At 45.6% G+C, this 27,892-nt stretch overlaps 1 protein-coding gene across 1 annotated transcript in view; it reads left to right on the forward strand.

The window, feature by feature from the left end:
* The window catches only part of LOC128642047 (hornerin-like), a 172,197-nt gene that overhangs the window by 115,278 nt on the left and 29,027 nt on the right, over positions 1-27,892 (forward strand). Inside the window, exons 26-36 of the mRNA XM_053694696.1 lie at positions 13,271-13,297; positions 13,735-13,782; positions 13,923-14,003; positions 16,654-16,680; positions 19,117-19,143; positions 21,617-21,643; positions 22,081-22,128; positions 22,269-22,349; positions 22,813-22,860; positions 23,198-23,278; positions 24,502-24,549. Coding sequence (XP_053550671.1) covers positions 13,271-13,297; positions 13,735-13,782; positions 13,923-14,003; positions 16,654-16,680; positions 19,117-19,143; positions 21,617-21,643; positions 22,081-22,128; positions 22,269-22,349; positions 22,813-22,860; positions 23,198-23,278; positions 24,502-24,549 — 543 coding nt within the window. The remainder of the gene's footprint in view (positions 1-13,270; positions 13,298-13,734; positions 13,783-13,922; positions 14,004-16,653; positions 16,681-19,116; positions 19,144-21,616; positions 21,644-22,080; positions 22,129-22,268; positions 22,350-22,812; positions 22,861-23,197; positions 23,279-24,501; positions 24,550-27,892) is intronic.

Here is a 27,892-nt window from a genome sequence, read left to right on the forward strand (position 1 = left end):
AGACAGTCAGAGCTAAGTGTGAAGCTGTGAGAAAGTCAGAGCTCAGTGTGAAGCTGTGAGACAGTCAGTGTGACACTGTGAGACAGCCAGAGCTCAGTGTGAAGCTGTGAGACAGTCAGAGCTCAGTGTGAAGCTGTGAGACAATCAGAACTAAGTGTGAAGCTGTGAGACAGTCAGAACTAAGTGTGAAGCTGTGAAACAGTCAGAGCTAAGTGTGAAGCTGTGAGACAGTCAGAGCTAAGTGTGAAGCTGTGAGACAGTCAGAGCTAAGTGTGCAGCTGTGAGACAGTCAGAGCTAAGTGTGCAGCTGTGAGACAGTCAGAGCTAAGTGTGAAGCTGTGAGACAGTCAGAGCTAAGTGTGAAGCTGTGAGACAGTCAGAGCTAAGTGTGCAGCTGTGAGACAGTCAGTGTGCAGCTGTGAGACAGTCAGTGTGAAGCTGTGAGACAGTCAGTGTGAAGCAGTGAGACAGTCAGTGTGAAGCTGTGAGACAGTCAGTGTGAAGCTGTGAGACAGTCAGAGCTCAGTGTGAAGCTGTGAGACAGTCAGTGTGAAGCTGTGAGACAGTCAGTGTGAAGCTGTGAGACAGTCAGAGCTCAGAGTGAAGCTGTGAGACAGTTATTGTGAAGCTGTGAGACAGTCAGAGCTCAGTGTGAAGCTGTAATACAGTCAGAGATAAGTGTGAAGCTGGGAGACAGTCAGAGCTCAGTGTGAAGCTGTGAGACAGTCGGTGTGAAGCTGTGAGACAGTCAGTGTGAAGCTGTGAGACAGTCAGTGTGAAGCTGTGAGACAGTCAGTGTGAAGCTGTGAGACAGTCAGAGCTCAGTGTGAAGCTGTGAGACAGTCAGTGTAAAGCTGTGAGATAGTCAGAGCTAAGAGTGAAGCTGTGAGACAGTCAGAGCTAAGTGTGAAGCTGTGAGACAGTCAGAGCTCAGTGTGAAGCTGTGAGACAGTCAGTGTGAAGCTGTGATACAGTCAGAGATAAGTGTGAAGCTGGGAGATAGTCAGAGCTCAGTGTGAAGCTGTGAGACAGTCAGAGCTCAGTGTGAAGCTGTGAGACAGTCAGAGCTCAGTGTGAAGCTGTGAGACAGTCAGGGCTAAGTGTGAAGCTGTGAGACAGTCAAAGCTAAGTGTGCAGCTGTGAGACAGTCAGTGTGCAGCTGTGAGACAGTCAGTGTGCAGCTGTGAGACAGTCAGTGTGCAGCTGTGAGACAGTCAGTGTGCAGCTGTGAGACAATCAGTGTGAAGCTGTGAGACAGTCAGTGTGAAGCTGTGAGATAGTCAGAGCTAAGAGTTAAGATAGTCAGAGCTAAGAGTGAAGCTGTGAGACAGTCATTGTGAAGCTGTGAGACAGTCAGAAATAAGTGTGAAGCTGTGAGAAAGTCAGAGCTCAGTGTGAGGCTGTGAGACAGTCAATGTGAAGCTGTGAGACAGTCATTGTGAAGCTGTGAGACAGTCAGAGCTCAGTGTGAAGCTGTGAGACAGTCAGAGCTCAGTGTGAAGCTGTGAGACAGTGTGAAGCTGTGAGATAGTCACAGCTAAGAGTGAAGCTGTGAGACAGTCATTGTGAAGCTGTGAGACAGTCAGAGCTAAGTGTGAAGCTGTGAGACAGTCAGTGTGAAGCTGTGAGACAGTCAGTGTGAAGCTGTGAGACAGTCAGTGTGAAGCTGTGAGACAGTCAGAGCTCAGTGTGAAGCTGTGAGACAGTCAGTGTAAAGCTGTGAGATAGTCAGAGCTAAGAGTGAAGCTGTGAGACAGTCAGAGCTAAGTGTGAAGCTGTGAGACAGTCAGAGCTCAGTGTGAAGCTGTGAGACAGTCAGTGTAAAGCTGTTATACAGTCAGAGATAAGTGTGAAGCTGTGAGACAGTCAGAGCTAAGTGTGCAGCTGTGAGACAGTCAGTGTGCAGCTGTGAGACAGTCAGTGTGCAGCTGTGAGACAGTCAGTGTGCAGCTGTGAGACAGTCAGTGTGCAGCTGTGAGACAATCAGTGTGAAGCTGTGAGACAGTCAGTGTGAAGCTGTGAGATAGTCACAGCTAAGAGTGAAGCTGTGAGACAGTCATTGTGAAGCTGTGAGACAGTCAGAGCTAAGTGTGAAGCTGTGAGACAGTCAGAGCTCAGTGTGAAGCTGTGAGACAGCTCTGACTGTATCACAGCTTCACACTGACTGTCTCACAGCTTCACACTGAGCTCTGACTGTCTCACAGCTTCACTCTTATCTCTGACTATCTCACAGCTTTACACTGACTGTCTCACAGCTTCACACTGAGCTCTGACTGTCTCACAGCTGCACACTTAGCTCTGACTGTCTCACAGCTTCACACTTAGCTCTGACTGTCTCACAGCTTCACACTGAGCTCTGACTGTCTCCCAGCTTCACACTTAGCTTTGACTGTATCACAGCTTCACACTGACTAAGTGTGAAGCTGGGAGATAGTCAGAGCTACGTGTGCAGCTGCGAGACAGTCAGAGCTCAGTGTGAAGCTGTGAGACAGTCAGAGCTAAGTGTGAAGCTGTGAGACAGTCAGAGCTAAGTGTGAAGCTGTGAGACAGTCAGAGCTCAGTGTGAAGCTGTGAGACAGTCAGTGTAAAGCTGTTATACAGTCAGAGATAAGTGTGAAGCTGTGAGACAGTCAGAGCTAAGTGTGCAGCTGTGAGACAGTCAGTGTGCAGCTGTGAGACAGTCAGTGTGCAGCTGTGAGACAGTCAGTGTGCAGCTGTGAGACAATCAGTGTGAAGCTGTGAGACAGTCAGTGTGAAGCTGTGACACAGTCAGAGATAAGAGTGAAGCTGTGAGACAGTCAGTGTGAAGCTGTGAGATAGTCACAGCTAAGAGTGAAGCTGTGAGACAGTCATTGTGAAGCTGTGAGACAGTCAGAGCTAAGTGTGAAGCTGTGAGACAGTCAGAGCTCAGTGTGAAGCTGTGAGACAGCTCTGACTGTCTCACAGCTTCACACTGACTGTCTCACAGCTTCACACTGAGCTCTGACTGTCTCACAGCTTCACTCTTAGCTGTGACTATCTCACAGCTTCACTCTTAGCTCTGACTATCTCACAGCTTTACACTGACTGTCTCACAGCTTCACACTGAGCTCTGACTGTCTCACAGCTGCACACTTAGCTCTGACTGTCTCACAGCTTCACACTTAGCTCTGACTGTCTCACAGCTTCACACTGAGCTCTGACTGTCTCCCAGCTTCACACTTAGCTTTGACTGTATCACAGCTTCACACTGACTAAGTGTGAAGCTGGGAGATAGTCAGAGCTACGTGTGCAGCTGCGAGACAGTCAGATCTCAGTGTGAAGCTGTGAGACAGTCAGAGCTAAGTGTGAAGCTGTGAGACAGTCAGAGCTAAGTGTGCAGCTGTGAGACAGTCAGAGCTAAGTGTGCAGCTGTGAGACAGTCAGAGCTAAGTGTGCAGCTGTGAGACAGTCAGAGCTCAGTGTGAAGCTGTGAGACAGTCAGTGTAAAGCTGTGAGACAGTCAGAGCTCAGTGTGAAGCTGTGACATAGTCAGAGTTAAGAGTGAAGCTGTGGGACAGTCAGTGTGAAGCGGTGAGATAGTCAGAGCTAAGTGTGAAGCTGTGAGACAGTCATTGTGAAGCTGTGAGACAGTCAGAACTAAGTGTGAAGCTGTGAGACAGTCAGAGCTCAGTGTGAAGCTGTGAGACAGTCAGAGCTAAGTGTGAAGCTGTGAGACATTCAGAGCTAAGTGTGCAGCTGTGAGACAGTCAGAGCTCAGTGTGAAGCTGTGACACAGTCAGAGCTAAGAGTGAAGCTGTGAGACAGTCAGTGTGAAGCGTTAAGATAGTCAGAGCTAAGAGTGAAGCTGTGAGACAGTCATTGTGAAGCTGTGAGACAGTCAGAAATAAGTGTGAAGCTGTGAGAAAGTCAGAGCTCAGTGTGAGGCTGTGAGACAGTCAATGTGAAGCTGTGAGACAGTCATTGTGAAGCTGTGAGACAGTCAGAGCTCAGTGTGAAGCTGTGAGACAGTCAGAGCTCAGTGTGAAGCTGTGAGACAGTGTGAAGCTGTGAGATAGTCACAGCTAAGAGTGAAGCTGTGAGACAGTCATTGTGAAGCTGTGAGACAGTCAGAGCTAAGTGTGAAGCTGTGAGACAGTCAGTGTGAAGCTGTGAGACAGTCATTGTGAAGCTGTGAGACAGTCAGAGCTCAGTGTGAAGCTGTGAGACAGTCAGAGCTCAGTGTGAAGCTGTGAGACAGTGTGAAGCTGTGAGATAGTCACAGCTAAGAGTGAAGCTGTGAGACAGTCATTGTGAAGCTGTGAGACAGTCAGAGCTAAGTGTGAAGCTGTGAGACAGTCAGTGTGAAGCTGTGAGACAGTCAGTGTGAAGCTGTGAGACAGTCAGTGTGAAGCTGTGAGACAGTCAGAGCTCAGTGTGAAGCTGTGAGACAGTCAGTGTAAAGCTGTGAGATAGTCAGAGCTAAGAGTGAAGCTGTGAGACAGTCAGAGCTAAGTGTGAAGCTGTGAGACAGTCAGAGCTCAGTGTGAAGCTGTGAGACAGTCAGTGTAAAGCTGTTATACAGTCAGAGATAAGTGTGAAGCTGTGAGACAGTCAGAGCTAAGTGTGCAGCTGTGAGACAGTCAGTGTGCAGCTGTGAGACAGTCAGTGTGCAGCTGTGAGACAGTCAGTGTGCAGCTGTGAGACAATCAGTGTGAAGCTGTGAGACAGTCAGTGTGAAGCTGGGACACAGTCAGAGCTAAGAGTGAAGCTGTGAGACAGTCAGTGTGAAGCTGTGAGATAGTCACAGCTAAGAGTGAAGCTGTGAGACAGTCATTGTGAAGCTGTGAGACAGTCAGAGCTCAGTGTGAAGCTGTGAGACAGCTCTGACTGTATCACAGCTTCACACTGACTGTCTCACAGCTTCACACTGAGCTCTGACTGTCTCACAGCTTCACTCTTAGCTGTGACTATCTCACAGCTTCACTCTTAGCTCTGACTATCTCACAGCTTTACACTGACTGTCTCACAGCTTCACACTGAGCTCTGACTGTCTCACAGCTGCACACTTAGCTCTGACTGTCTCACAGCTTCACACTTAGCTCTGACTGTCTCACAGCTTCACACTGAGCTCTGACTGTCTCCCAGCTTCACACTTAGCTTTGACTGTATCACAGCTTCACACTGACTAAGTGTGAAGCTGGGAGATAGTCAGAGCTACGTGTGCAGCTGCGAGACAGTCAGAGCTCAGTGTGAAGCTGTGAGACAGTCAGAGCTAAGTGTGAAGCTGTGAGACAGTCAGAGCTAAGTGTGCAGCTGTGAGACAGTCAGAGCTAAGTGTGCAGCTGTGAGACAGTCAGAGCTAAGTGTGCAGCTGTGAGACAGTCAGAGCTCAGTGTGAAGCTGTGAGACAGTCAGTGTAAAGCTGTGAGACAGTCAGAGCTCAGTGTGAAGCTGTGACACAGTCAGAGCTAAGAATGAAGCTGTGAGACAGTCAGTGTGAAGCGGTGAGATAGTCAGAGCTAAGTGTGAAGCTGTGAGACAGTCATTGTGAAGCTGTGAGACAGTCAGAACTAAGTGTGAAGCTGTGAGACAGTCAGAGCTCAGTGTGAAGCTGTGAGACAGTCAGAGCTAAGTGTGAAGCTGTGAGACATTCAGAGCTAAGTGTGCAGCTGTGAGACAGTCAGAGCTCAGTGTGAAGCTGTGACACAGTCAGAGCTAAGAGTGAAGCTGTGAGACAGTCAGTGTGAAGCGTTAAGATAGTCAGAGCTAAGAGTGAAGCTGTGCGACAGTCATTGTGAAGCTGTGAGACAGTCAGAAATAAGTGTGAAGCTGTGAGAAAGTCAGAGCTCAGTGTGAGGCTGTGAGACAGTCAATGTGAAGCTGTGAGACAGTCAGAGCTCAGTGTGAAGCTGTGACACAGTCAGAGCTAAGAGTGAAGCTGTGAGGCAGTCAGTGTGATGCTGTGAGACAGTCAGTGTGAAGCTGTGAGATAGTCAGAGCTAAGAGTGAAGCTGTGAGACAGTCATTGTGAAGCTGTGAGTTAGTCAGAGCTAAGTGTGAAGCTGTGAGAAAGTCAGAGCTCAGTGTGAAGCTGTGAGACAGTCAGTGTGACACTGTGAGACAGTCAGAGCTCAGTGTGAAGCTGTGAGACAGTCAGAGCTCAGTGTGATGCTGTGAGACAGTCAGGGCTAAGTGTGAAGCTGTGAGACAGTCAGAGCTCAGTGTGAAGCTGTGAGACAGTCAGAGCTCAGTGTGAAGCTGTGAGACAGTCAGAGCTCAGTGTGAAGCTGTGAGACAGTCAGAGCTAAGTGTGAAGCTGTGAGACAGTCAGAGCTACGTGTGAAGCTGTGAGACAGTCAGAGCTAAGTTTGAAGCTGTGAGACAGTCAGAGCTAGGTGTGAAGCTGTGAGACAGTCAGAGCTAAGTGTGAAGCTGTGAGACAGTCAGAGCTACGTGTGCAGCTGTGAGACAGTCAGAGCTCAGTGTGAAGCTGTGAGACAGTCAGAGCTAAGTGTGAAGCTGTGAGACAGTCAGAGCTAAGTGTGCAGCTGTGAGACAGTCAGAGCTCAGTGTGAAGCTGTGAGACAGTCAGTGTAAAGCTGTGAGACAGTCAGAGCTCAGTGTGAAGCTGTGACATAGTCAGAGTTAAGAGTGAAGCTGTGGGACAGTCAGTGTGAAGCGGTGAGATAGTCAGAGCTAAGTGTGAAGCTGTGAGACAGTCATTGTGAAGCTGTGAGACAGTCAGAACTAAGTGTGAAGCTGTGAGACAGTCAGAGCTCAGTGTGAAGCTGTGAGACAGTCAGAGCTAAGTGTGAAGCTGTGAGACATTCAGAGCTAAGTGTGCAGCTGTGAGACAGTCAGAGCTCAGTGTGAAGCTGTGACACAGTCAGAGCTAAGAGTGAAGCTGTGAGACAGTCAGTGTGAAGCGTTAAGATAGTCAGAGCTAAGAGTGAAGCTGTGAGACAGTCATTGTGAAGCTGTGAGACAGTCAGAAATAAGTGTGAAGCTGTGAGAAAGTCAGAGCTCAGTGTGAGGCTGTGAGACAGTCAATGTGAAGCTGTGAGACAGTCATTGTGAAGCTGTGAGACAGTCAGAGCTCAGTGTGAAGCTGTGAGACAGTCAGAGCTCAGTGTGAAGCTGTGAGACAGTGTGAAGCTGTGAGATAGTCACAGCTAAGAGTGAAGCTGTGAGACAGTCATTGTGAAGCTGTGAGACAGTCAGAGCTAAGTGTGAAGCTGTGAGACAGTCAGTGTGAAGCTGTGAGACAGTCATTGTGAAGCTGTGAGACAGTCAGAGCTCAGTGTGAAGCTGTGAGACAGTCAGAGCTCAGTGTGAAGCTGTGAGACAGTGTGAAGCTGTGAGATAGTCACAGCTAAGAGTGAAGCTGTGAGACAGTCATTGTGAAGCTGTGAGACAGTCAGAGCTAAGTGTGAAGCTGTGAGACAGTCAGTGTGAAGCTGTGAGACAGTCAGTGTGAAGCTGTGAGACAGTCAGTGTGAAGCTGTGAGACAGTCAGAGCTCAGTGTGAAGCTGTGAGACAGTCAGTGTAAAGCTGTGAGATAGTCAGAGCTAAGAGTGAAGCTGTGAGACAGTCAGAGCTAAGTGTGAAGCTGTGAGACAGTCAGAGCTCAGTGTGAAGCTGTGAGACAGTCAGTGTAAAGCTGTTATACAGTCAGAGATAAGTGTGAAGCTGTGAGACAGTCAGAGCTAAGTGTGCAGCTGTGAGACAGTCAGTGTGCAGCTGTGAGACAGTCAGTGTGCAGCTGTGAGACAGTCAGTGTGCAGCTGTGAGACAATCAGTGTGAAGCTGTGAGACAGTCAGTGTGAAGCTGGGACACAGTCAGAGCTAAGAGTGAAGCTGTGAGACAGTCAGTGTGAAGCTGTGAGATAGTCACAGCTAAGAGTGAAGCTGTGAGACAGTCATTGTGAAGCTGTGAGACAGTCAGAGCTCAGTGTGAAGCTGTGAGACAGCTCTGACTGTATCACAGCTTCACACTGACTGTCTCACAGCTTCACACTGAGCTCTGACTGTCTCACAGCTTCACTCTTAGCTGTGACTATCTCACAGCTTCACTCTTAGCTCTGACTATCTCACAGCTTTACACTGACTGTCTCACAGCTTCACACTGAGCTCTGACTGTCTCACAGCTGCACACTTAGCTCTGACTGTCTCACAGCTTCACACTTAGCTCTGACTGTCTCACAGCTTCACACTGAGCTCTGACTGTCTCCCAGCTTCACACTTAGCTTTGACTGTATCACAGCTTCACACTGACTAAGTGTGAAGCTGGGAGATAGTCAGAGCTACGTGTGCAGCTGCGAGACAGTCAGAGCTCAGTGTGAAGCTGTGAGACAGTCAGAGCTAAGTGTGAAGCTGTGAGACAGTCAGAGCTAAGTGTGCAGCTGTGAGACAGTCAGAGCTAAGTGTGCAGCTGTGAGACAGTCAGAGCTAAGTGTGCAGCTGTGAGACAGTCAGAGCTCAGTGTGAAGCTGTGAGACAGTCAGTGTAAAGCTGTGAGACAGTCAGAGCTCAGTGTGAAGCTGTGACACAGTCAGAGCTAAGAATGAAGCTGTGAGACAGTCAGTGTGAAGCGGTGAGATAGTCAGAGCTAAGTGTGAAGCTGTGAGACAGTCATTGTGAAGCTGTGAGACAGTCAGAACTAAGTGTGAAGCTGTGAGACAGTCAGAGCTCAGTGTGAAGCTGTGAGACAGTCAGAGCTAAGTGTGAAGCTGTGAGACAGTCAGAGCTAAGTGTGCAGCTGTGAGACAGTCAGAGCTCAGTGTGAAGCTGTGACACAGTCAGAGCTAAGAGTGAAGCTGTGAGACAGTCAGTGTGAAGCGTTAAGATAGTCAGAGCTAAGAGTGAAGCTGTGCGACAGTCATTGTGAAGCTGTGAGACAGTCAGAAATAAGTGTGAAGCTGTGAGAAAGTCAGAGCTCAGTGTGAGGCTGTGAGACAGTCAATGTGAAGCTGTGAGACAGTCAGAGCTCAGTGTGAAGCTGTGACACAGTCAGAGCTAAGAGTGAAGCTGTGAGGCAGTCAGTGTGATGCTGTGAGACAGTCAGTGTGAAGCTGTGAGATAGTCAGAGCTAAGAGTGAAGCTGTGAGACAGTCATTGTGAAGCTGTGAGTTAGTCAGAGCTAAGTGTGAAGCTGTGAGAAAGTCAGAGCTCAGTGTGAAGCTGTGAGACAGTCAGTGTGACACTGTGAGACAGTCAGAGCTCAGTGTGAAGCTGTGAGACAGTCAGAGCTCAGTGTGATGCTGTGAGACAGTCAGGGCTAAGTGTGAAGCTGTGAGACAGTCAGAGCTCAGTGTGAAGCTGTGAGACAGTCAGAGCTCAGTGTGAAGCTGTGAGACAGTCAGAGCTCAGTGTGAAGCTGTGAGACAGTCAGAGCTAAGTGTGAAGCTGTGAGACAGTCAGAGCTACGTGTGAAGCTGTGAGACAGTCAGAGCTAAGTTTGAAGCTGTGAGACAGTCAGAGCTAGGTGTGAAGCTGTGAGACAGTCAGAGCTAAGTGTGAAGCTGTGAGACAGTCAGAGCTACGTGTGCAGCTGTGAGACAGTCAGAGCTCAGTGTGAAGCTGTGAGACAGTCAGAGCTAAGTGTGAAGCTGTGAGACAGTCAGAGCTAAGTGTGCAGCTGTGAGACAGTCCGAGCTAAGTGTGCAGCTGTGAGACAGTCAGAGCTCAGTGTGAAGCTGTGAGACAGTCAGTGTAAAGCTGTGAGACAGTCAGAGCTCAGTGTGAAGCTGTGACACAGTCAGAGCTAAGAGTGAAGCTGTGAGACAGTCAGTGTGAAGCGGTGAGATAGTCAGAGCTAAGAGTGAAGCTGTGAGACAGTCATTGTGAAGCTGTGAGACAGTCAGAACTAAGTGTGAAGCTGTGAGACAGTCAGAGCTCAGTGTGAAGCTGTGAGACAGTCAGAGCTAAGTGTGAAGCTGTGAGACAGTCAGAGCTAAGTGTGCAGCTGTGAGACAGTCAGAGCTCAGTGTGAAGCTGTGACACAGTCAGAGCTAAGAGTGAAGCTGTGAGGCAGTCAGTGTGAAGCGTTAAGATAGTCAGAGCTAAGAGTGAAGCTGTGAGACAGTCATTGTGAAGCTGTGAGACAGTCAGAAATAAGTGTGAAGCTGTGAGAAAGTCAGAGCTCAGTGTGAGGCTGTGAGACAGTCAATGTGAAGCTGTGAGACAGTCAGAGCTCAGTGTGAAGCTGTGACACAGTCAGAGCTAAGAGTGAAGCTGTGAGGCAGTCAGTGTGATGCTGTGAGACAGTCAGTGTGAAGCTGTGAGATAGTCAGAGCTAAGAGTGAAGCTGTGAGACAGTCATTGTGAAGCTGTGAGTTAGTCAGAGCTAAGTGTGAAGCTGTGAGAAAGTCAGAGCTCAGTGTGAAGCTGTGAGACAGTCAGTGTGACACTGTGAGACAGTCAGAGCTCAGTGTGAAGCTGTGAGACAGTCAGAGCTCAGTGTGAAGCTGTGAGACAGTCAGGGGTAAGTGTGAAGCTGTGAGACAGTCAGAGCTCAGTGCGAAGCTGTGAGACAGTCAGAGCTCAGTGTGAAGCTGTGAGACAGTCAGAGCTCAGTGTGAAGCTGTGAGACAGTCAGAGCTAAGTGTGAAGCTGTGAGACAGTCAGAGCTAAGTGTGAAGCTGTAAGACAGTCAGAGCTAAGTATAAAGCTGTGAGACAGTCAGAGCTAAGTGTGAAGCTGTGAGACAGTCAGTGTGCAGCTGTGAGACAGTCAGTGTGACGCTGTGAGACAGTCACAGTTCAGTGTGAAGCTGTGAGACAGTCAGAGCTAAGTATGAAGCTGTGAGACAGTCAGAGCTAAGTGTGAAGCTTTGAGACAGTCAGAGCTAGGTGTGAAGCTGTGAGACAGTCAGTGTGAAGCTGTGAGACAGTCCGAGCTAAGTGTGAAGCTGTGAGACAGAGCTAAGTGTGAAGCTTTGAGACAGTCAGAGCTAGGTGTGAAGCTGTGAGACAGTCAGAGCTAAGTGTAAAGCTGTGAGACAGTCAGTGTGAAGCTGTGAGACAGCCAGAGCTAGGTGTGAAGCTGTGAGACAGTCAGAGCTAGGTGTGAAGCTGTGAGACAGTCAGAGCTAAGTGTGAAGCTGTGAGACAGTCAGTTTGCAGCTGTGAGACAGTCAGTGTGACGCTGTGAGACAGTCACAGTTCAGTGTGAAGCTGTGAGACAGTCAGAGCTAAGTATGAAGCTGTGAGACAGTCAGAGCTAAGTGTGAAGCTTTGAGACAGTCAGAGCTAGGTGTGAAGCTGTGAGACAGTCAGTGTGAAGCTGTGAGACAGTCCGAGCTAAGTGTGAAGCTGTGAGACAGAGCTAAGTGTGAAGCTTTGAGACAGTCAGAGCTAGGTGTGAAGCTGTGAGACAGTCAGAGCTAAGTGTAAAGCTGTGAGACAGTCAGTGTGAAGCTGTGAGACAGCCAGAGCTAGGTGTGAAGCTGTGAGACAGTCAGAGCTAGGTGTGAAGCTGTGAGACAGTCAGAGCTAAGTGTGAAGCTGTGAGACAGTCAGTGTGAAGCTGTGAGGCAGTCACAGCTAAGTGTGCAGCTGTGAGACAGTCAGAGCTCAGTGTGAAGCTGTGAGGCAGTCATAGCTAAGTGTGAAGCTGTGAGACAGTCAGAGCTAAGAGTGAAGCTGTGAGACAGTCAGAGCTAAGAGTGAAGCTGTGAGACAGTCAGAGCTAAGTGTGAAGCTGTGAGACAGTCAGAGCTAAGTGTGAAGCTGGGAGACAGTCAGAGCTAAGTGTGCAGCTGTGAGACAGTCAGAGCTCAGTGTAAAGCTGTGAGACAGTCAGTGTGAAGCTGTGATACAGTCAGAGATAAGTGTGAAGCTGGGAGATAGTCAGGGATACGTGTGAAGCTGTGAGATAGTCAGAGCTAAGTGTGAAGCTGTGAGACAGTCAGTGTGAAGCTGTGAGGCAGTCAGTGTGAAGCTGTGAGGCAGTCACAGCTAAGTGTGCAGCTGTGAGACAGTCAGAGCTCAGTGTGAAGCTGTGAGGCAGTCATAGCTAAGTGTGAAGCTGTGAGACAGTCAGTGTAAAGCTGTGAGATAGTCAGAGCTAAGTGTGAAGCTGTGAGACAGTCAGTGTGAAGCTGTGAGGCAGTCACAGCTAAGTGTGCAGCTGTGAGACAGTCAGAGCTCAGTGTGAAGCTGTGAGGCAGTCATAGCTAAGTGTGAAGCTGTGAGACAGTCAGTGTAAAGCTGTGAGATAGTCAGAGCTAAGTGTGAAGCTGTGAGACAGTCAGTGTGAAGCTGTGAGGCAGTCACAGCTAAGTGTGCAGCTGTGAGACAGTCAGAGCTCAGTGTGAAGCTGTGAGGCAGTCATAGCTAAGTGTGAAGCTGTGAGACAGTCAGTGTAAAGCTGTGAGATAGTCAGAGCTAAGTGTGAAGCTGTGAGACAGTCAGTGTGAAGCTGTGAGGCAGTCAGAGCTCAGTGTGAAGCTGTGAGGCAGTCATAGCTAAGTGTGAAGCTGTGAGACAGTCAGAGCTAAGTGTGAAGCTGTGAGACAGTCATAGCTAAGTGTGAAGCTGTGAGACAGTCAGAGCTAAGTGTGAAGCTGTGAGACAGTCAGTGTGAAGCTGTGAGACAGTCAGAGCTCAGTGTGAAGCTGTGAGGCAGTCATAGCTAAGTGTGAAGCTGTGAGACAGTCAGAGCTAAGTGTGAAGCTGTGAGACAGTCATAGCTAAGTGTGAAGCTGTGAGACAGTCAGAGCTAAGTGTGAAGCTGTGAGATAGTCAGAGCTAAGTGTGAAGCTGTGAGACAGTCAGAGCTAAGTGTGAAGCTGTGAGGCAGTCAGTGTGAAGCTGTGAGACAGTCAGAGCTAAGTGTGAAGCTGTGAGAGATTCAGTGTGAAGCTGTGAGGCAGTCAGAGCTCAGTATGAAGCTGTGAGGCAGTCATAGCTCAGTGTGAAGCTGTGAGACAGTCATAGCTCAGTGTGAAGCTGCGAGACAGTCATAGCTCAGTATGAAGCTGTGAGACAGTCATAGCTCAGTGTGAAGCTGTGAGACAGTCATAGCTCAGTGTGAAGCTGTGAGACAGTCAGAGCTAAGTGTGAAGCTGTGAGACAGTCAGTGTGAAGCTGTGAGATAGTCAGAGCTAAGTGTGAAGCTGTGAGACAGTCAGTGTGAAGCTGTGAGTGGGTCTGAGATTGCTGAGCAGAGTGGGCTTTACAGTTAAGAGTTTGCTGGAATATAAGTGAATAATAGTTAAGGATCACAGAGAGCGCTCTGTGCTTGAGTCTCCCTATGTGGCATGTGTGATTATTCTGTAGTATTTATTTATTTTCTCTCTTGTCCTAGGAGGAGTTGGGAAGCCATCGAAGGCTGGTACGTTCTGTCACCCTGATGTTCTATTAGCTCCCTCCAGATGAGTGAGATTGTGTTGTCATTGTCCCATGTGTCTTTTATTCTGCTGTTATCTCCTTCTTACACTTTACTATTGAAATAACGGTGTCAATATGGCACAAAATATAGAAATAACTCCAAATACCACAGGCTGAACAAACCTTGAAACATTTGCAGATCAGATTGTCACTCTGCCTCTTCTGTGACAAAAGATTTTATTTGTGAAAAGGTCTGTTACAAAAACATAACTACAGTAGCCGTACTGTGCACTCCAGCTGGGGGATGTATAAATGACCATAACAGCTGTTCCTACTACTGGCCCAAAAACAAAATGGTTCTGATAAGTGTCAGAACCTAGTGAGCCCGAGCAGAGATTGAATGGATTTACATTGATCACTGTATTCATCTTTTTTTTGTAGGCTATGGAAATGGAGCAGAAAATTACCCAAGTGGGATTCTTCAGCAAGGTAATAGTTATGCAGTGCATTCAGTTACCACTAGATGTCACTGCTGCATGTAAGCTATGGTGACCACTTGCCCCATTCTGTTGGTGGCTATAGGACCTGGTGTATAAGTGACTTGCCCTTATTGTCTCCTTTCCCTACAGGAGCCCTAGGACAGCTGCCATACAGATCACAACCTCTGGCTGCTGACAGCCTCCCATATGACCCCAAATCTCAGAAAGCTGGTGTGTGATGCATTACCTGCCTCTTGACCCTGCAAGCCGCCACTCCTCTCTAATTCCTCTCCCCCTCCTTTCTGTGCTATCTTATTCTTACTATGTTTCCAATACATAAAGATGTCAGTTTCTAAAAATAATCATAATCTAGGTGTCTGTCTTTTATTTCTGTTCTTCTACATCTGTCTCTACTGTATTTTTTTCTTCACATCTGAATGTTTTTCCTTCCCTGTAATGAATACAATGTAGATGTGAAGCTGTGAGACATTCAGAGCTAGGTGTGAAGCTGTGAGACAGTCAGAGCTAGTTGTGAAGCTGTGAGACAGTCAGAGCTAAGTGTGCAGCTGTGAGACAGTCAGAGCTAAGTGTGCAGCTGTGAGACAGTCAGAGCTAAGTGTGCAGCTGTGAGATAGTCAGGGCTAAGTGTGAAGCTGTGAGACAGTCAGAGCTCAGTGTGAAGCTGTGAGACAGCCAGAGCTAGGTGTGAAGCTGTGAGACAGTCAGAGCTAAGTGTGAAGCTGTGAGACAGTCAGAGCTACGTGTGAAGCTGTGAGACAGCCAGAGCTAGGTGTGAAGCTGTGACAGTCAGAGCTAAGTTTGAAGCTGTGAGACAGTCAGAGCTAAGTGTGAAGCTGTGAGACAGCCAGAGCTACGTGTGAAGCTGTGAGACAGTCAAAGCTAGGTGTGAAGCTGTGAGACAGTCAGAGCTAGGTGTGAAGCTGTGAGACAGTCAGAGCTAAGTGTGCAGCTGTGAGACAGTCAGAGCTAGGTGTGAAGCTGTGAGACAGCCAGAGCTACGTGTGAAGCTGTGAGACAGTCAGAGCTAGGTGTGAAGCTGTGAGACAGCCAGAGCTAGGTGTGAAGCTGTGAGACAGCCAGAGCTACGTGTGAAGCTGTGAGACAGCCAGAGCTACGCGTGAAGATGTGAGACAGTCAGAGCTACGTGTGAAGCTGTGAGACAGTCAGAGCTACGTGTGAAGCTGTGAGACAGCCAGAGCTACGTGTGAAGCTGTGAGACAGTCAGAGCTAAGTTTGAAGCTGTGAGACAGTCAGAGCTAGGTGTGAAGCTGTGAGACAGTCAGAGCTAAGTGTGAAGCTGTGAGACAGTCAGAGCTCAGTGTGAAGCTGTGACAGTCAGAGCTAAGTTTGAAGCTGTGAGACAGTCAGAGCTAGGTGTGAAGCTGTGAGACAGTCAGAGCTAAGTGTGAAGCTGTGAGACAGTCAGAGCTAAGTGTGAAGCTGTGAGACAGTCAGAGCTAAGTGTGAAGCTGTGAGACAGTCAGAGCTAAGTGTGAAGCTGTGAGACAGTCAGAGCTAAGTGTGAAGCTGTGAGACAGTTAGAGCTAAGTGTGCAGCTGTGAGACAGTTAGAGCTAAGTGTGCAGCTGTGAGACAGTCAGAGCTAAGTGTGCAGCTGTGAGACAGTCATTGTAAAGCTGTGAGACAGTCAGTGTGAAGCTGTGAGACAGTCAGAGCTAAGTGTGAAGCTGTGAGACAGTCAGAGCTAGGTGTGAAGCTGTGAGACAGACATTGTAAAGCTGTGAGACAGTCAGTGTGAAGCTGTGAGACAGTCAGAGCTAAGTGCGAAGCTGTGAGACAGTCAGAGCTAGGTGTGAAGCTGTGAGACAGTCAGTGTAAAGCTGTGAGACAGTCAGAGCTAAGTGTGCAGCTGTGAGACAGTTAGAGCTAAGTGTGCAGCTGTGAGACAGTCAGTGCTAAGTGTGAAGCTGTGAAACAGTCAGAGCTAGGTGTGAAGCTGTGAGACAGACATTGTAAAGCTGTGAGACAGTCAGTGTGAAGCTGTGAGACAGTCAGAGCTAAGTGTGAAGCTGTGAGACAGTCAGAGCTAGGTGTGAAGCTGTGAGACAGTCAGTGTAAAGCTGTGAGACAGTCAGAGCTAAGTGTGCAGCTGTGAGACAGTTAGAGCTAAGTGTGCAGCTGTGAGACAGTCAGAGCTAAGTGTGCAGCTGTGAGACAGTTAGAGCTAAGTGTGCAGCTGTGAGACAGTTAGAGCTAAGTGTGCAGCTGTGAGACAGTCAGAGCTAAGTGTGCAGCTGTGAGACAGTCATTGTAACGCTGTGAGACAGTCAGTGTGAAGCTGTGAGACAGTCAGAGCTAAGTGTGAAGCTGTGAGACAGTCAGAGCTAGGTGTGAAGCTGTGAGACAGACATTGTAAAGCTGTGAGACAGTCAGTGTGAAGCTGTGAGACAGTCAAAGCTAAGTGTGAAGCTGTGAGACAGTCAGAGCTAGGTGTGAAGCTGTGAGACAGTCAGTGTAAAGCTGTGAGATAGTCAGAGCTAAGTGTGAAGCTGTGAGACAGTCAGAGCTAAGTGTGAAGCTGTGAGGCAGTCAGTGTGAAGCTGTGAGGCAGTCAGTGTGAAGCTGTGGGGCAGTCAGAGCTCAGTGTGAAGCTGTGAGGCAGTCATAGCTCAGTGTGAAGCTGTGAGACAGTCATAGCTCAGTGTGAAGCTGTGAGACAGTCAGTGTGAAGCTGTGAGTGGGTCTGAGATTGCTGAGCAGAGTGGGCTTCACAGTTAAGAGTTTGCTGGAATATAAGTGAATAATAGTTAAGGATCACAGAGAGCGCTCTGTGCTTGAGTCTCCCTATGTGGCATGTGTGATTATTCTGTAGTATTTATTTATTTTCTCTCTTGTCCTAGGAGGAGTTGGGAAGCCATCGAAGGCTGGTACGTTCTGTCACCCTGATGTGAGACAGTCAAGAGCTAGGTGTGAAGCTGTGAGACAAGTCAGAGTAAGTGTGAAGCTGTGAGATAAGCCAGAGCTACGTGTGAAGCTGTGAGACAGTCAGAGCTAAGTGTGAAGCTGTGAGACAGCAGAGCTAAGTGTGAAGCTGTGAGACAGTCAGAGCTAAGTGTGAAGCTGTGAGACAGTCAGAGCTAAGTGTGAAGCTGTGAGACAGTCAGAGCTAGTTGTGAAGCTGGTGAGACAGTCATAGCTATGGTGTGAAGCTGTGAGACAGTCAGAGCTAGGTGTGAAGCTGTGTAGACAGTCAGAGCTAAGTAAGTGCAGCTGTGAGGACAGTCAGAGCTCAGTGTGAAGCATGTGAGGACAGCAGAGCTAAGTGTGAAGCTGTGAGACAGCCAGAGCTACGTTGTGAAGCTGTGAGACAGTCAAAGCTAGGTGTGAAGCTGTGAGACAGTCAGAGCTAGGTGTGAAGCTGTGAGACAGTCAGAGCTAAGTGTGCAGCTGTGAGACAGTCAGAGCTCAGGTGTGAAGCTGTGAGACAGCCAGAGCTAAGTGTGAAGCTGTGAGACAGCCAGAGCTAGGTGTGAAGCTGTGAGACAGCCAGAGCTAGGTGTGAAGCTGTGAGACAGCCAGAGCTACGTGTGAAGCTGTGAGACAGCCAGAGCTATGCGTGAAGCTGTGAGACAGTCAGAGCTACGTGTGAAGCTGTGAGACAGTCAGAGCTACGTGTGAAGCTGTGAGACAGCCAGAGCTACGTGTGAAGCTGTGAGACAGTCAGAGCTAAGTTTGAAGCTGTGAGACAGTCAGAGCTAGGTGTGAAGCTGTGAGACAGTCAGAGCTAAGTGTGAAGCTGTGAGACAGTCAGAGCTCAGTGTGAAGCTGTGACAGTCAGAGCTAAGTTTGAAGCTGTGAGACAGTCAGAGCTAGGTGTGAAGCTGTGAGACAGTCAGAGCTAAGTGTGAAGCTGTGAGACAGTCAGAGCTAAGTGTGAAGCTGTGAGACAGTCAGAGCTAAGTGTGAAGCTGTGAGACAGTCAGAGCTAAGTGTGAAGCTGTGAGACAGTCAGAGCTAAGTGTGAAGCTGTGAGACAGTTAGAGCTAAGTGTGCAGCTGTGAGACAGTTAGAGCTAAGTGTGCAGCTGTGAGACAGTCAGAGCTAAGTGTGCAGCTGTGAGACAGTCATTGTAAAGCTGTGAGACAGTCAGTGTGAAGCTGTGAGACAGTCAGAGCTAAGTGTGAAGCTGTGAGACAGTCAGAGCTAGGTGTGAAGCTGTGAGACAGACATTGTAAAGCTGTGAGACAGTCAGTGTGAAGCTGTGAGACAGTCAGAGCTAAGTGCGAAGCTGTGAGACAGTCAGAGCTAGGTGTGAAGCTGTGAGACAGTCAGCTAGGTGTAAGCTGTGAGACAGTCAGAGCTAAGTGTGCAGCTGTGAGACAGTTAGAGCTAAGTGTGCAGCTGTGAGACAGTCAGTGCTAAGTGTGAAGCTGTGAAACAGTCAGAGCTAGGTGTGAAGCTGTGAGACAGACATTGTAAAGCTGTGAGACAGTCAGTGTGAAGCTGTGAGACAGTCAGAGCTAAGTGTGAAGCTGTGAGACAGTCAGAGCTAGGTGTGAAGCTGTGAGACAGTCAGTGTAAAGCTGTGAGACAGTCAGAGCTAAGTGTGCAGCTGTGAGACAGTTAGAGCTAAGTGTGCAGCTGTGAGACAGTCAGAGCTAAGTGTGCAGCTGTGAGACAGTTAGAGCTAAGTGTGCAGCTGTGAGACAGTTAGAGCTAAGTGTGCAGCTGTGAGACAGTCAGAGCTAAGTGTGCAGCTGTGAGACAGTCATTGTAACGCTGTGAGACAGTCAGTGTGAAGCTGTGAGACAGTCAGAGCTAAGTGTGAAGCTGTGAGACAGTCAGAGCTAGGTGTGAAGCTGTGAGACAGACATTGTAAAGCTGTGAGACAGTCAGTGTGAAGCTGTGAGACAGTCAAAGCTAAGTGTGAAGCTGTGAGACAGTCAGAGCTAGGTGTGAAGCTGTGAGACAGTCAGTGTAAAGCTGTGAGATAGTCAGAGCTAAGTGTGAAGCTGTGAGACAGTCAGAGCTAAGTGTGAAGCTGTGAGGCAGTCAGTGTGAAGCTGTGAGGCAGTCAGTGTGAAGCTGTGGGGCAGTCAGAGCTCAGTGTGAAGCTGTGAGGCAGTCATAGCTCAGTGTGAAGCTGTGAGACAGTCATAGCTCAGTGTGAAGCTGTGAGACAGTCAGTGTGAAGCTGTGAGTGGGTCTGAGATTGCTGAGCAGAGTGGGCTTCACAGTTAAGAGTTTGCTGGAATATAAGTGAATAATAGTTAAGGATCACAGAGAGCGCTCTGTGCTTGAGTCTCCCTATGTGGCATGTGTGATTATTCTGTAGTATTTATTTATTTTCTCTCTTGTCCTAGGAGGAGTTGGGAAGCCATCGAAGGCTGGTACGTTCTGTCACCCTGATGTGAGACAGTCAGAGCTAGGTGTGAAGCTGTGAGACAGTCAGAGCTAAGTGTGAAGCTGTGAGATAGCCAGAGCTACGTGTGAAGCTGTGAGACAGTCAGAGCTAAGTGTGAAGCTGTGAGACAGCCAGAGCTAAGTGTGAAGCTGTGAGACAGTCAGAGCTAAGTGTGAAGCTGTGAGACAGTCAGAGCTAAGTGTGAAGCTGTGAGACAGTCAGAGCTAGTTGTGAAGCTGTGAGACAGTCAAAGCTAGGTGTGAAGCTGTGAGACAGTCAGAGCTAGGTGTGAAGCTGTGAGACAGTCAGAGCTAAGTGTGCAGCTGTGAGACAGTCAGAGCTCAGTGTGAAGCTGTGAGACAGCCAGAGCTAAGTGTGAAGCTGTGAGACAGCCAGAGCTAGGTGTGAAGCTGTGAGACAGCCAGAGCTAGGTGTGAAGCTGTGAGACAGCCAGAGCTACGTGTGAAGCTGTGAGACAGCCAGAGCTATGCGTGAAGCTTTGAGACAGTCAGAGCTACGTGTGAAGCTGTGAGACAGTCAGAGCTACGTGTGAAGCTGTGAGACAGCCAGAGCTACGTGTGAAGCTGTGAGACAGTCAGAGCTAAGTTTGAAGCTGTGAGACAGTCAGAGCTAGGTGTGAAGCTGTGAGACAGTCAGAGCTAAGTGTGAAGCTGTGAGACAGTCAGAGCTCAGTGTGAAGCTGTGACAGTCAGAGCTAAGTTTGAAGCTGTGAGACAGTCAGAGCTAGGTGTGAAGCTGTGAGACAGTCAGAGCTAAGTGTGAAGCTGTGAGACAGTCAGAGCTAAGTGTGAAGCTGTGAGACAGTCAGAGCTAAGTGTGCAGCTGTGAGACAGTTTGAGCTAAGTGTGCAGCTGTGAGACAGTCAGAGCTAAGTGTGCAGCTGTGAGACAGTCATTGTAAAGCTGTGAGACAGTCAGTGTGAAGCTGTGAGACAGTCAGAGCTAAGTGTGAAGCTGTGAGACAGTCAGAGCTAGGTGTGAAGCTGTGAGACAGACATTGTAAAGCTGTGAGACAGTCAGTGTGAAGCTGTGAGACAGTCAGAGCTAAGTGTGAAGCTGTGAGACAGTCAGAGCTAGGTGTGAAGCTGTGAGACAGTCAGTGTAAAGCTGTGAGACAGTCAGAGCTAGGTGTGAAGCTGTGAGACAGTCAGAGCTAGGTGTGAAGCTGTGAGACAGTCAGAGCTAGGTGTGAAGCTGTGAGACAGTCAGAGCTAGGTGTGAAGCTGTGAGACAGTCAGAGCTAAGTGTGCAGCTGTGAGACAGTTAGAGCTAAGTGTGCAGCTGTGAGACAGTCAGTGCTAAGTGTGAAGCTGTGAGACAGTCAGAGCTAGGTGTGAAGCTGTGAGACAGACATTGTAAAGCTGTGAGACAGTCAGTGTGAAGCTGTGAGACAGTCAGAGCTAAGTGTGAAGCTGTGAGACAGTCAGAGCTAGGTGTGAAGCTGTGAGACAGTCAGTGTAAAGCTGTGAGACAGTCAGAGCTAACTGTGCAGCTGTGAGACAGTTAGAGCTAAGTGTGCAGCTGTTAGACAGTCAGAGCTAAGTGTGCAGCTGTGAGACAGTTAGAGCTAAGTGTGCAGCTGTGAGACAGTTAGAGCTAAGTGTGCAGCTGTGAGACAGTCAGAGCTAAGTGTGCAGCTGTGAGACAGTCATTGTAACGCTGTGAGACAGTCAGTGTGAAGCTGTGAGACAGTCAGAGCTAAGTGTGAAGCTGTGAGACAGTCAGAGCTAGGTGTGAAGCTGTGAGACAGACATTGTAAAGCTGTGAGACAGTCAGTGTGAAGCTGTGAGACAGTCAGAGCTAAGTGTGAAGCTGTGAGACAGTCAGAGCTAGGTGTGAAGCTGTGAGACAGTCAGTGTAAAGCTGTGAGATAGTCAGAGCTAAGTGTGAAGCTGTGAGACAGTCAGAGCTAAGTGTGAAGCTGTGAGGCAGTCAGTGTGAAGCTGTGAGACAGTCAGAGCTAAGTGTGAAGCTGTGAGAGATTCAGTGTGAAGCTGTGAGGCAGTCAGAGCTCAGTATGAAGCTGTGAGGCAGTCATAGCTCAGTGTGAAGCTGTGAGACAGTCATAGCTCAGTGTGAAGCTGCGAGACAGTCATAGCTCAGTATGAAGCTGTGAGACAGTCATAGCTCAGTGTGAAGCTGTGAGACAGTCATAGCTCAGTGTGAAGCTGTGAGACAGTCAGAGCTAAGTGTGAAGCTGTGAGACAGTCAGTGTGAAGCTGTGAGATAGTCAGAGCTAAGTGTGAAGCTGTGAGACAGTCAGTGTGAAGCTGTGAGTGGGTCTGAGATTGCTGAGCAGAGTGGGCTTTACAGTTAAGAGTTTGCTGGAATATAAGTGAATAATAGTTAAGGATCACAGAGAGCGCTCTGTGCTTGAGTCTCCCTATGTGGCATGTGTGATTATTCTGTAGTATTTATTTTTTTTGTCTCTTGTCCTAGGAGGAGTTGGGAAGCCATCGAAGGCTGGTACGTTCTGTCACCCTGATGTTCTATTAGCTCCCTCCAGATGAGTGAGATTGTGTTGTCATTGTCCCATGTGTCTTTTATTCTGCTGTTATCTCCTTCTTACACTTTACTATTGAAATAACTGTGTCAATATGGCACAAAATATAGAAACAACTCCAAATACCACAGGCTGAACAAACCTTGAAACATTTGCAGATCAGATTGTCACTCTGCCTCTTCTGTGACAAAAGATTTTATTTGTGAAAAGGTCTGTTACAAAAACATAACTACAGTAGCCGTACTGTGCACTCCAGCTGGGGGATGTATAAATGACCATAACAGCTGTTCCTACTACTGGCCCAAAAACAAAATGGTTCTGATAAGTGTCAGAACCTAGTGAGCCCGAGCAGAGATTGAATGGATTTACATTGATCACTGTATTCATCTTTTTTTTGTAGGCTATGGAAATGGAGCAGAAAATTACCCAAGTGGGATTCTTCAGCAAGGTAATAGTTATGCAGTGCATTCAGTTACCACTAGATGTCACTGCTGCATGTAAGCTATGGTGACCACTTGCCCCATTCTGTTGGTGGCTATAGGACCTGGTGTATAAGTGACTTGCCCTTATTGTCTCCTTTCCCTACAGGAGCCCTAGGACAGCTGCCATACAGATCACAACCTCTGGCTGCTGACAGCCTCCCATATGACCCCAAATCTCAGAAAGCTGGTGTGTGATGCATTACCTGCCTCTTGACCCTGCAAGCTGCCACTCCTCTCTAATTCCTCTCCCCCTCCTTTCTGTGCTATCTTATTCTTACTATGTTTCCAATACATAAAGATGTCAGTTTCTAAAAGTAATCTAAACTTAAAGACCATTTACAGAGCAAATAATAATGGTCAGATCATCAGGATACCCAGGAGACAGCATTTAGTGATATCCCTTTATGGGCACCGAGGAGTCAATGAGATTCCAAATATTTGCTCTGTAATTGAAGTATGTGTGAATATGGAAATCATAGATGATTTGTATAGAAACTGACATTGGTCGCTATCAAAATATTTAAGTAAATGCTTAAGATTGAAACACATTACTGTGTGTTGTTTTTTTCTTGCTGACTTTTTTCCTAGTCTCTTGTTTCTTTCCTGCTTTTTGTTTTTCTCCATTTCTTGAATTCTTTCTATATTAACAGGTTACAAAAAGTTATCAGGAAACTACCCAAGTAACCTACCTCAGCAAGGTAACAGATGGTTTAATATAAACACTCAACACCAAGTGGCACTACTAACCATAGCACTATTTCCTGCAGTTCACAGCTACACCCTTGAGTCTCACTGTCTTCTATGGATAATGTACCCTAAATAAACACTGATCTGTTGTTGTCACTATCAGTGTTAGTAACAGTAATATACCTCCAGTTCATGCTGGGACCATTACATCTACCAATAAAGACACTGCTACCTCTAGAAATAAATTATCAGGCTTTAGTTATATATTTGTATAGATGTCTCTAGCTGTCTCTCTGTCTTTGGTCAACCTATTGTTATTTGTCTCAGTGCTGTCTCACTTTTCTGCAGGTTTCCTTGGACAGCAGCCGTACAGATCCTCACCTCTTGGTCTTGACAGTCTTGGACATGAGCCTACGTTTCTAAAAGCTGGTGAGTGCTATCTTATGTAATGTTATGGTGAGTGGCAACTTATGGTGAGGGACATCTTATGTTATGGTGAGTGGCATCTTCTGTTATGGTGAGTGGCATCTTCTGTTATGGTGAGTGGCATCTTCTGTTATGGTGAGTGACATCTTATGTTATGGTGAGTGGCATCTTATGTTATGGTGAGTGACATCTTATGTTATGGTGAGTGGCATCTTATGTTATGGTGAGTGACATCTTATGTTATGGTGAGTGGCATCTTATGCAATTTTATGGTGAGTGGCATCTTCTGTTATGGTGAGTGGCATCTTCTGTTATGGTGAGTGGCATCTTCTGTTATGGTGAGTGGCATCTTATGTTATGGTGAGTGGCATCTTATGTTATGGTGAGTGACATCTTATGTTATGGTGAGTGACATCTTTTGTTATGGTGAGTGGCATATTTTGTTATGGTGAGTGGCATCTTATGTTATGGTGAGTGGCATCTTATGTTATGGTGAGTGACATCTTATGTTATGGTGAGTGGCATCTTATGTTATGGTGAGTGACATCTTATGTTATGGTGAGTGGCATCTTATGTAATTTTATGGTGAGTGGCAACTTATGGTGAGTGGCATCTTCTGTTATGGTGAGTGGCATCTTCAGTTATGGTGAGTGGCATCTTCTGTTATGGTGAGTGGCATCTTATGTTATGGTGAGTGGCATCTTATGTTATTGTGAGTGACATCTTATGTTATGGTGAGTGACATCTTTTGTTATGGTGAGTGGCATCTTTTGTTATGGTGAGTGGCATCTTATGTTATGGTGAGTGACATCTTATGTTATGGTGAGTGACATCTTATGTTATTGTGAGTGGCATCTTATGTTATGTTGTAAAGCGCGGCTAATCACCCTTACGGGTGATTAGCCACGCTTTACAAGTACCCAATACATACATACATACATACATAGTGAGTGGCCCATTCATCCTGTTTGTCAAGGACATTAGCAAATTAGTATTTTATTAAGTGACTTAATAGAGAAGTCCATATACAGTGGTATGTATATTAAAGGAACTCTACTACAGACAAGAGTAACAACATACAGCCCCTACGCTCTTTTCTTCGACTTCCCTAAGATCAATTAGTTTTTAAATCCTTTGTGGGTCCATCCACCTCAATATATATAAAGGTTTTAGAAACAGCAATATAAGTTCCTGGTTCTCATTGTTTTTAATCTTTGTTCTTCCAGGTTATGGAAATGGAGCTGGGAATTACCCAAGTCACATCCCCCAGCAAGGTAATAAAGTCTGAATACAGGGTATCACTGTGATTACAAAGTAAGGGAGGAAGCCCAGCAATATATTCAGAGACCTCAGGGTATTTAGAAACACAAAAATCATCTTGAGACATGTTTATGTTGCTATGTAGCGTTTATTATGTTAAACAGAGACTCCTACATTGCAATTCAAGGTCTAAAAAAAATCTGTGACTTCTCTCCGGTGAGGTTTTGAATATCAGGCCAATAATAAATGCTGGATGGCACCGTAACCTAATTTATATGAGTATATACTGCAATATACATAGTGAGCACTAGGTGACACTGTAATTTAATGTATATTATTATATCCTGCAGTATACATAGTAAACACTAGGTGACACTGTAACCTAATTTATATGATTATATCCTGCAATATACATAGTGAGCACTAGGTGACACTAATCTAATATATATGAGTATATCCTGCAATATACATAATGAGCACTAGGTGACACTGTAATATAATTTATATAATTATATCCTGCAATATACATAGTGAGCACTAGGTGACACTGTACTATAATTTATATGATTATATCCTGCAATATACATAATGAGCACTAGGTGACACTGTACTATAATTTATATGATTATATCCTGCAATATACATAATGAGCACTAGGTGACACTGTACTATAATTTATATGATTATATCCTGCAATATACATAATGAGCACTAGGTGACACCATACTATAATTTATATAATTATATCCTGCAATATACATAGTGAGCACTAGGTGACACTGTAATATAATTTATATGATTATAGCCTGCAATATACATAGTGAGCACTAGGTGACACTGTAATATAATTTATATGATTATATCCTGCAATATACATAGTGAGCACTAGGTGACACTGTACTATAATTTATATGATTATATCCTGCAATATACATAATGAGCACTAGGTGACACTGTACTATAATTTATGAGTATATCCTGCAATATACATAGTGAGCACTAGATGACACTGTAATATAATTTATATGATTATATCCTGCAATATACATAGTGAGCACTAGGTGACACTGTAATATAATTTATATAATTATATCCTGCAATATACATAGTGAGCACTAGGTGACACTGTACTATAATTTATATGATTATATCCTGCAATATACATAATGAGCACTAGGTGACACTGTACTATAATTTATATGATTATATCCTGCAATATACATAATGAGCACTAGGTGACACTGTACTATAATTTATATGATTATATCCTGCAATATACATAATGAGCACTAGGTGACACTGTACTATAATTTATATGATTATATCCTGCAATATACATAATGAGCACTAGGTGACACTGTACTATAATTTATATGATTATATCCTGCAATATACATAATGAGCACTAGGTGACACTGTACTATAATTTATATGATTATATCCTGCAATATACATAATGAGCACTAGGTGACACCATACTATAATTTATATAATTATATCCTGCAATATACATAGTGAGCACTAGGTGACACTGTAATATAATTTATATGATTATATCCTGCAATATACATAGTGAGCACTAGGTGACACTGTAATATAATTTATATGATTATATCCTGCAATATACATAGTGAGCACTAGGTGACACTGTACTATAATTTATATGATTATATCCTGCAATATACATAATGAGCACTAGGTGACACTGTACTATAATTTATGAGTATATCCTGCAATATACATAGTGAGCACTAGGTGACACTGTAATATAATTTATATGATTATATCCTGCAATATACATAGTGAGCACTAGGTGACACTGTAATCTAATTTATATGATTATATCCTGCAATATACATAGTGAGCACTAGGTTACACTGTAATATAATTTATATGATTATATCCTGCAATATACATAATGAGCACTAGGTGACACGGTACTATAATTTATATAATTATATCCTGCAATATACATAGTGAGCACTAGGTGACACTAATATAATTTATTTGATTATTACCTGCAATATACATAGTGAGCACTAGGTGACACTGTAATCTAATTTATATGATTATATCCTGCAATATACATAATGAGCACTAGGTGACACTGTACTATAATTTATATGATTATATCCTGCAATATACATAGTGAGCACTAGGTGACACTGTACTATAATTTATATGATTATATCCTGCAATATACATAATGAGCACTAGGTGACACTGTACTATAATTTATGAGTATATCCTGCAATATACATAGTGAGCACTAGGTGACACTGTAATCTAATTTATATGATTATATCCTGCAATATACATAGTGAGCACTAGGTGACACTAATATAATTTATATGATTATTTCCTGCAATATACATAGTGAGCACTAGGTGACACTGTACTATAATTTATATGATTATATCCTGCAATATACATAATGAGCACTAGGTGACACTGTAATCTAATTTATATGATTATATCCTGCAATATACATAGTGAGCACTAGGTGACACTAATATAATTTATATGATTATTTCCTGCAATATACATAGTGAGCACTAGGTGACACTGTACTATAATTTATATGATTATATCCTGCAATATACATAATGAGCACTAGGTGACACTGTACTATAATTTATATGATTATATCCTGCAATATACATAGTGAGCACTAGGTGACACTGTAATATAATTTATATGATTATATCCTGCAATATACACAGTGAGCACTAGGTGACACTGTAATTTAATTTATATGATTATATCCTGCAATATACATAATGAGCACTAGGTGACACTAATATAATTTATATGATTATTTCCTGCAATATACATAGTGAGCACTAGGTGACACTGTACTATAATTTATATGATTATTTCCTGCAATATACATAGTGAGCATTAGGTGACACTGTAATATGTTATATGATTATATCCTGCAATATACATAGTGAGCATTAGGTGACACTGTAATATGTTAAATGATTATATCCTGCAATATACATAGTGAGCATTAGGTGACACGTTAATATGTTATATGATTATATCCTGCAATATACATAGTGAGCACTAGGTGACACTGTAATATGTTATATGATTATATCCTGCAATATACATAGTGAGCACTAGGTGACACTGTAATATGTTATATGATTATTTCCTGCAATATACATAGTGAGCACTAGGTGACACTGTAATATGTTATATGATTATTTCCTGCAATATACATAGTGAACACTAGGTGACACTGTAATATGTTATATGATTATATCCTGCAATATACATAGTGAGCACTAGGTGACACTGTAATATGTTATATGATTATTTCCTGCAATATACATAGTGAGCACTAGGTGA

The sequence above is a fragment of the Bombina bombina genome, chromosome 11, assembly GCF_027579735.1.
Source record: "Bombina bombina isolate aBomBom1 chromosome 11, aBomBom1.pri, whole genome shotgun sequence".
Classification (NCBI taxonomy): domain Eukaryota; kingdom Metazoa; phylum Chordata; class Amphibia; order Anura; family Bombinatoridae; genus Bombina; species Bombina bombina.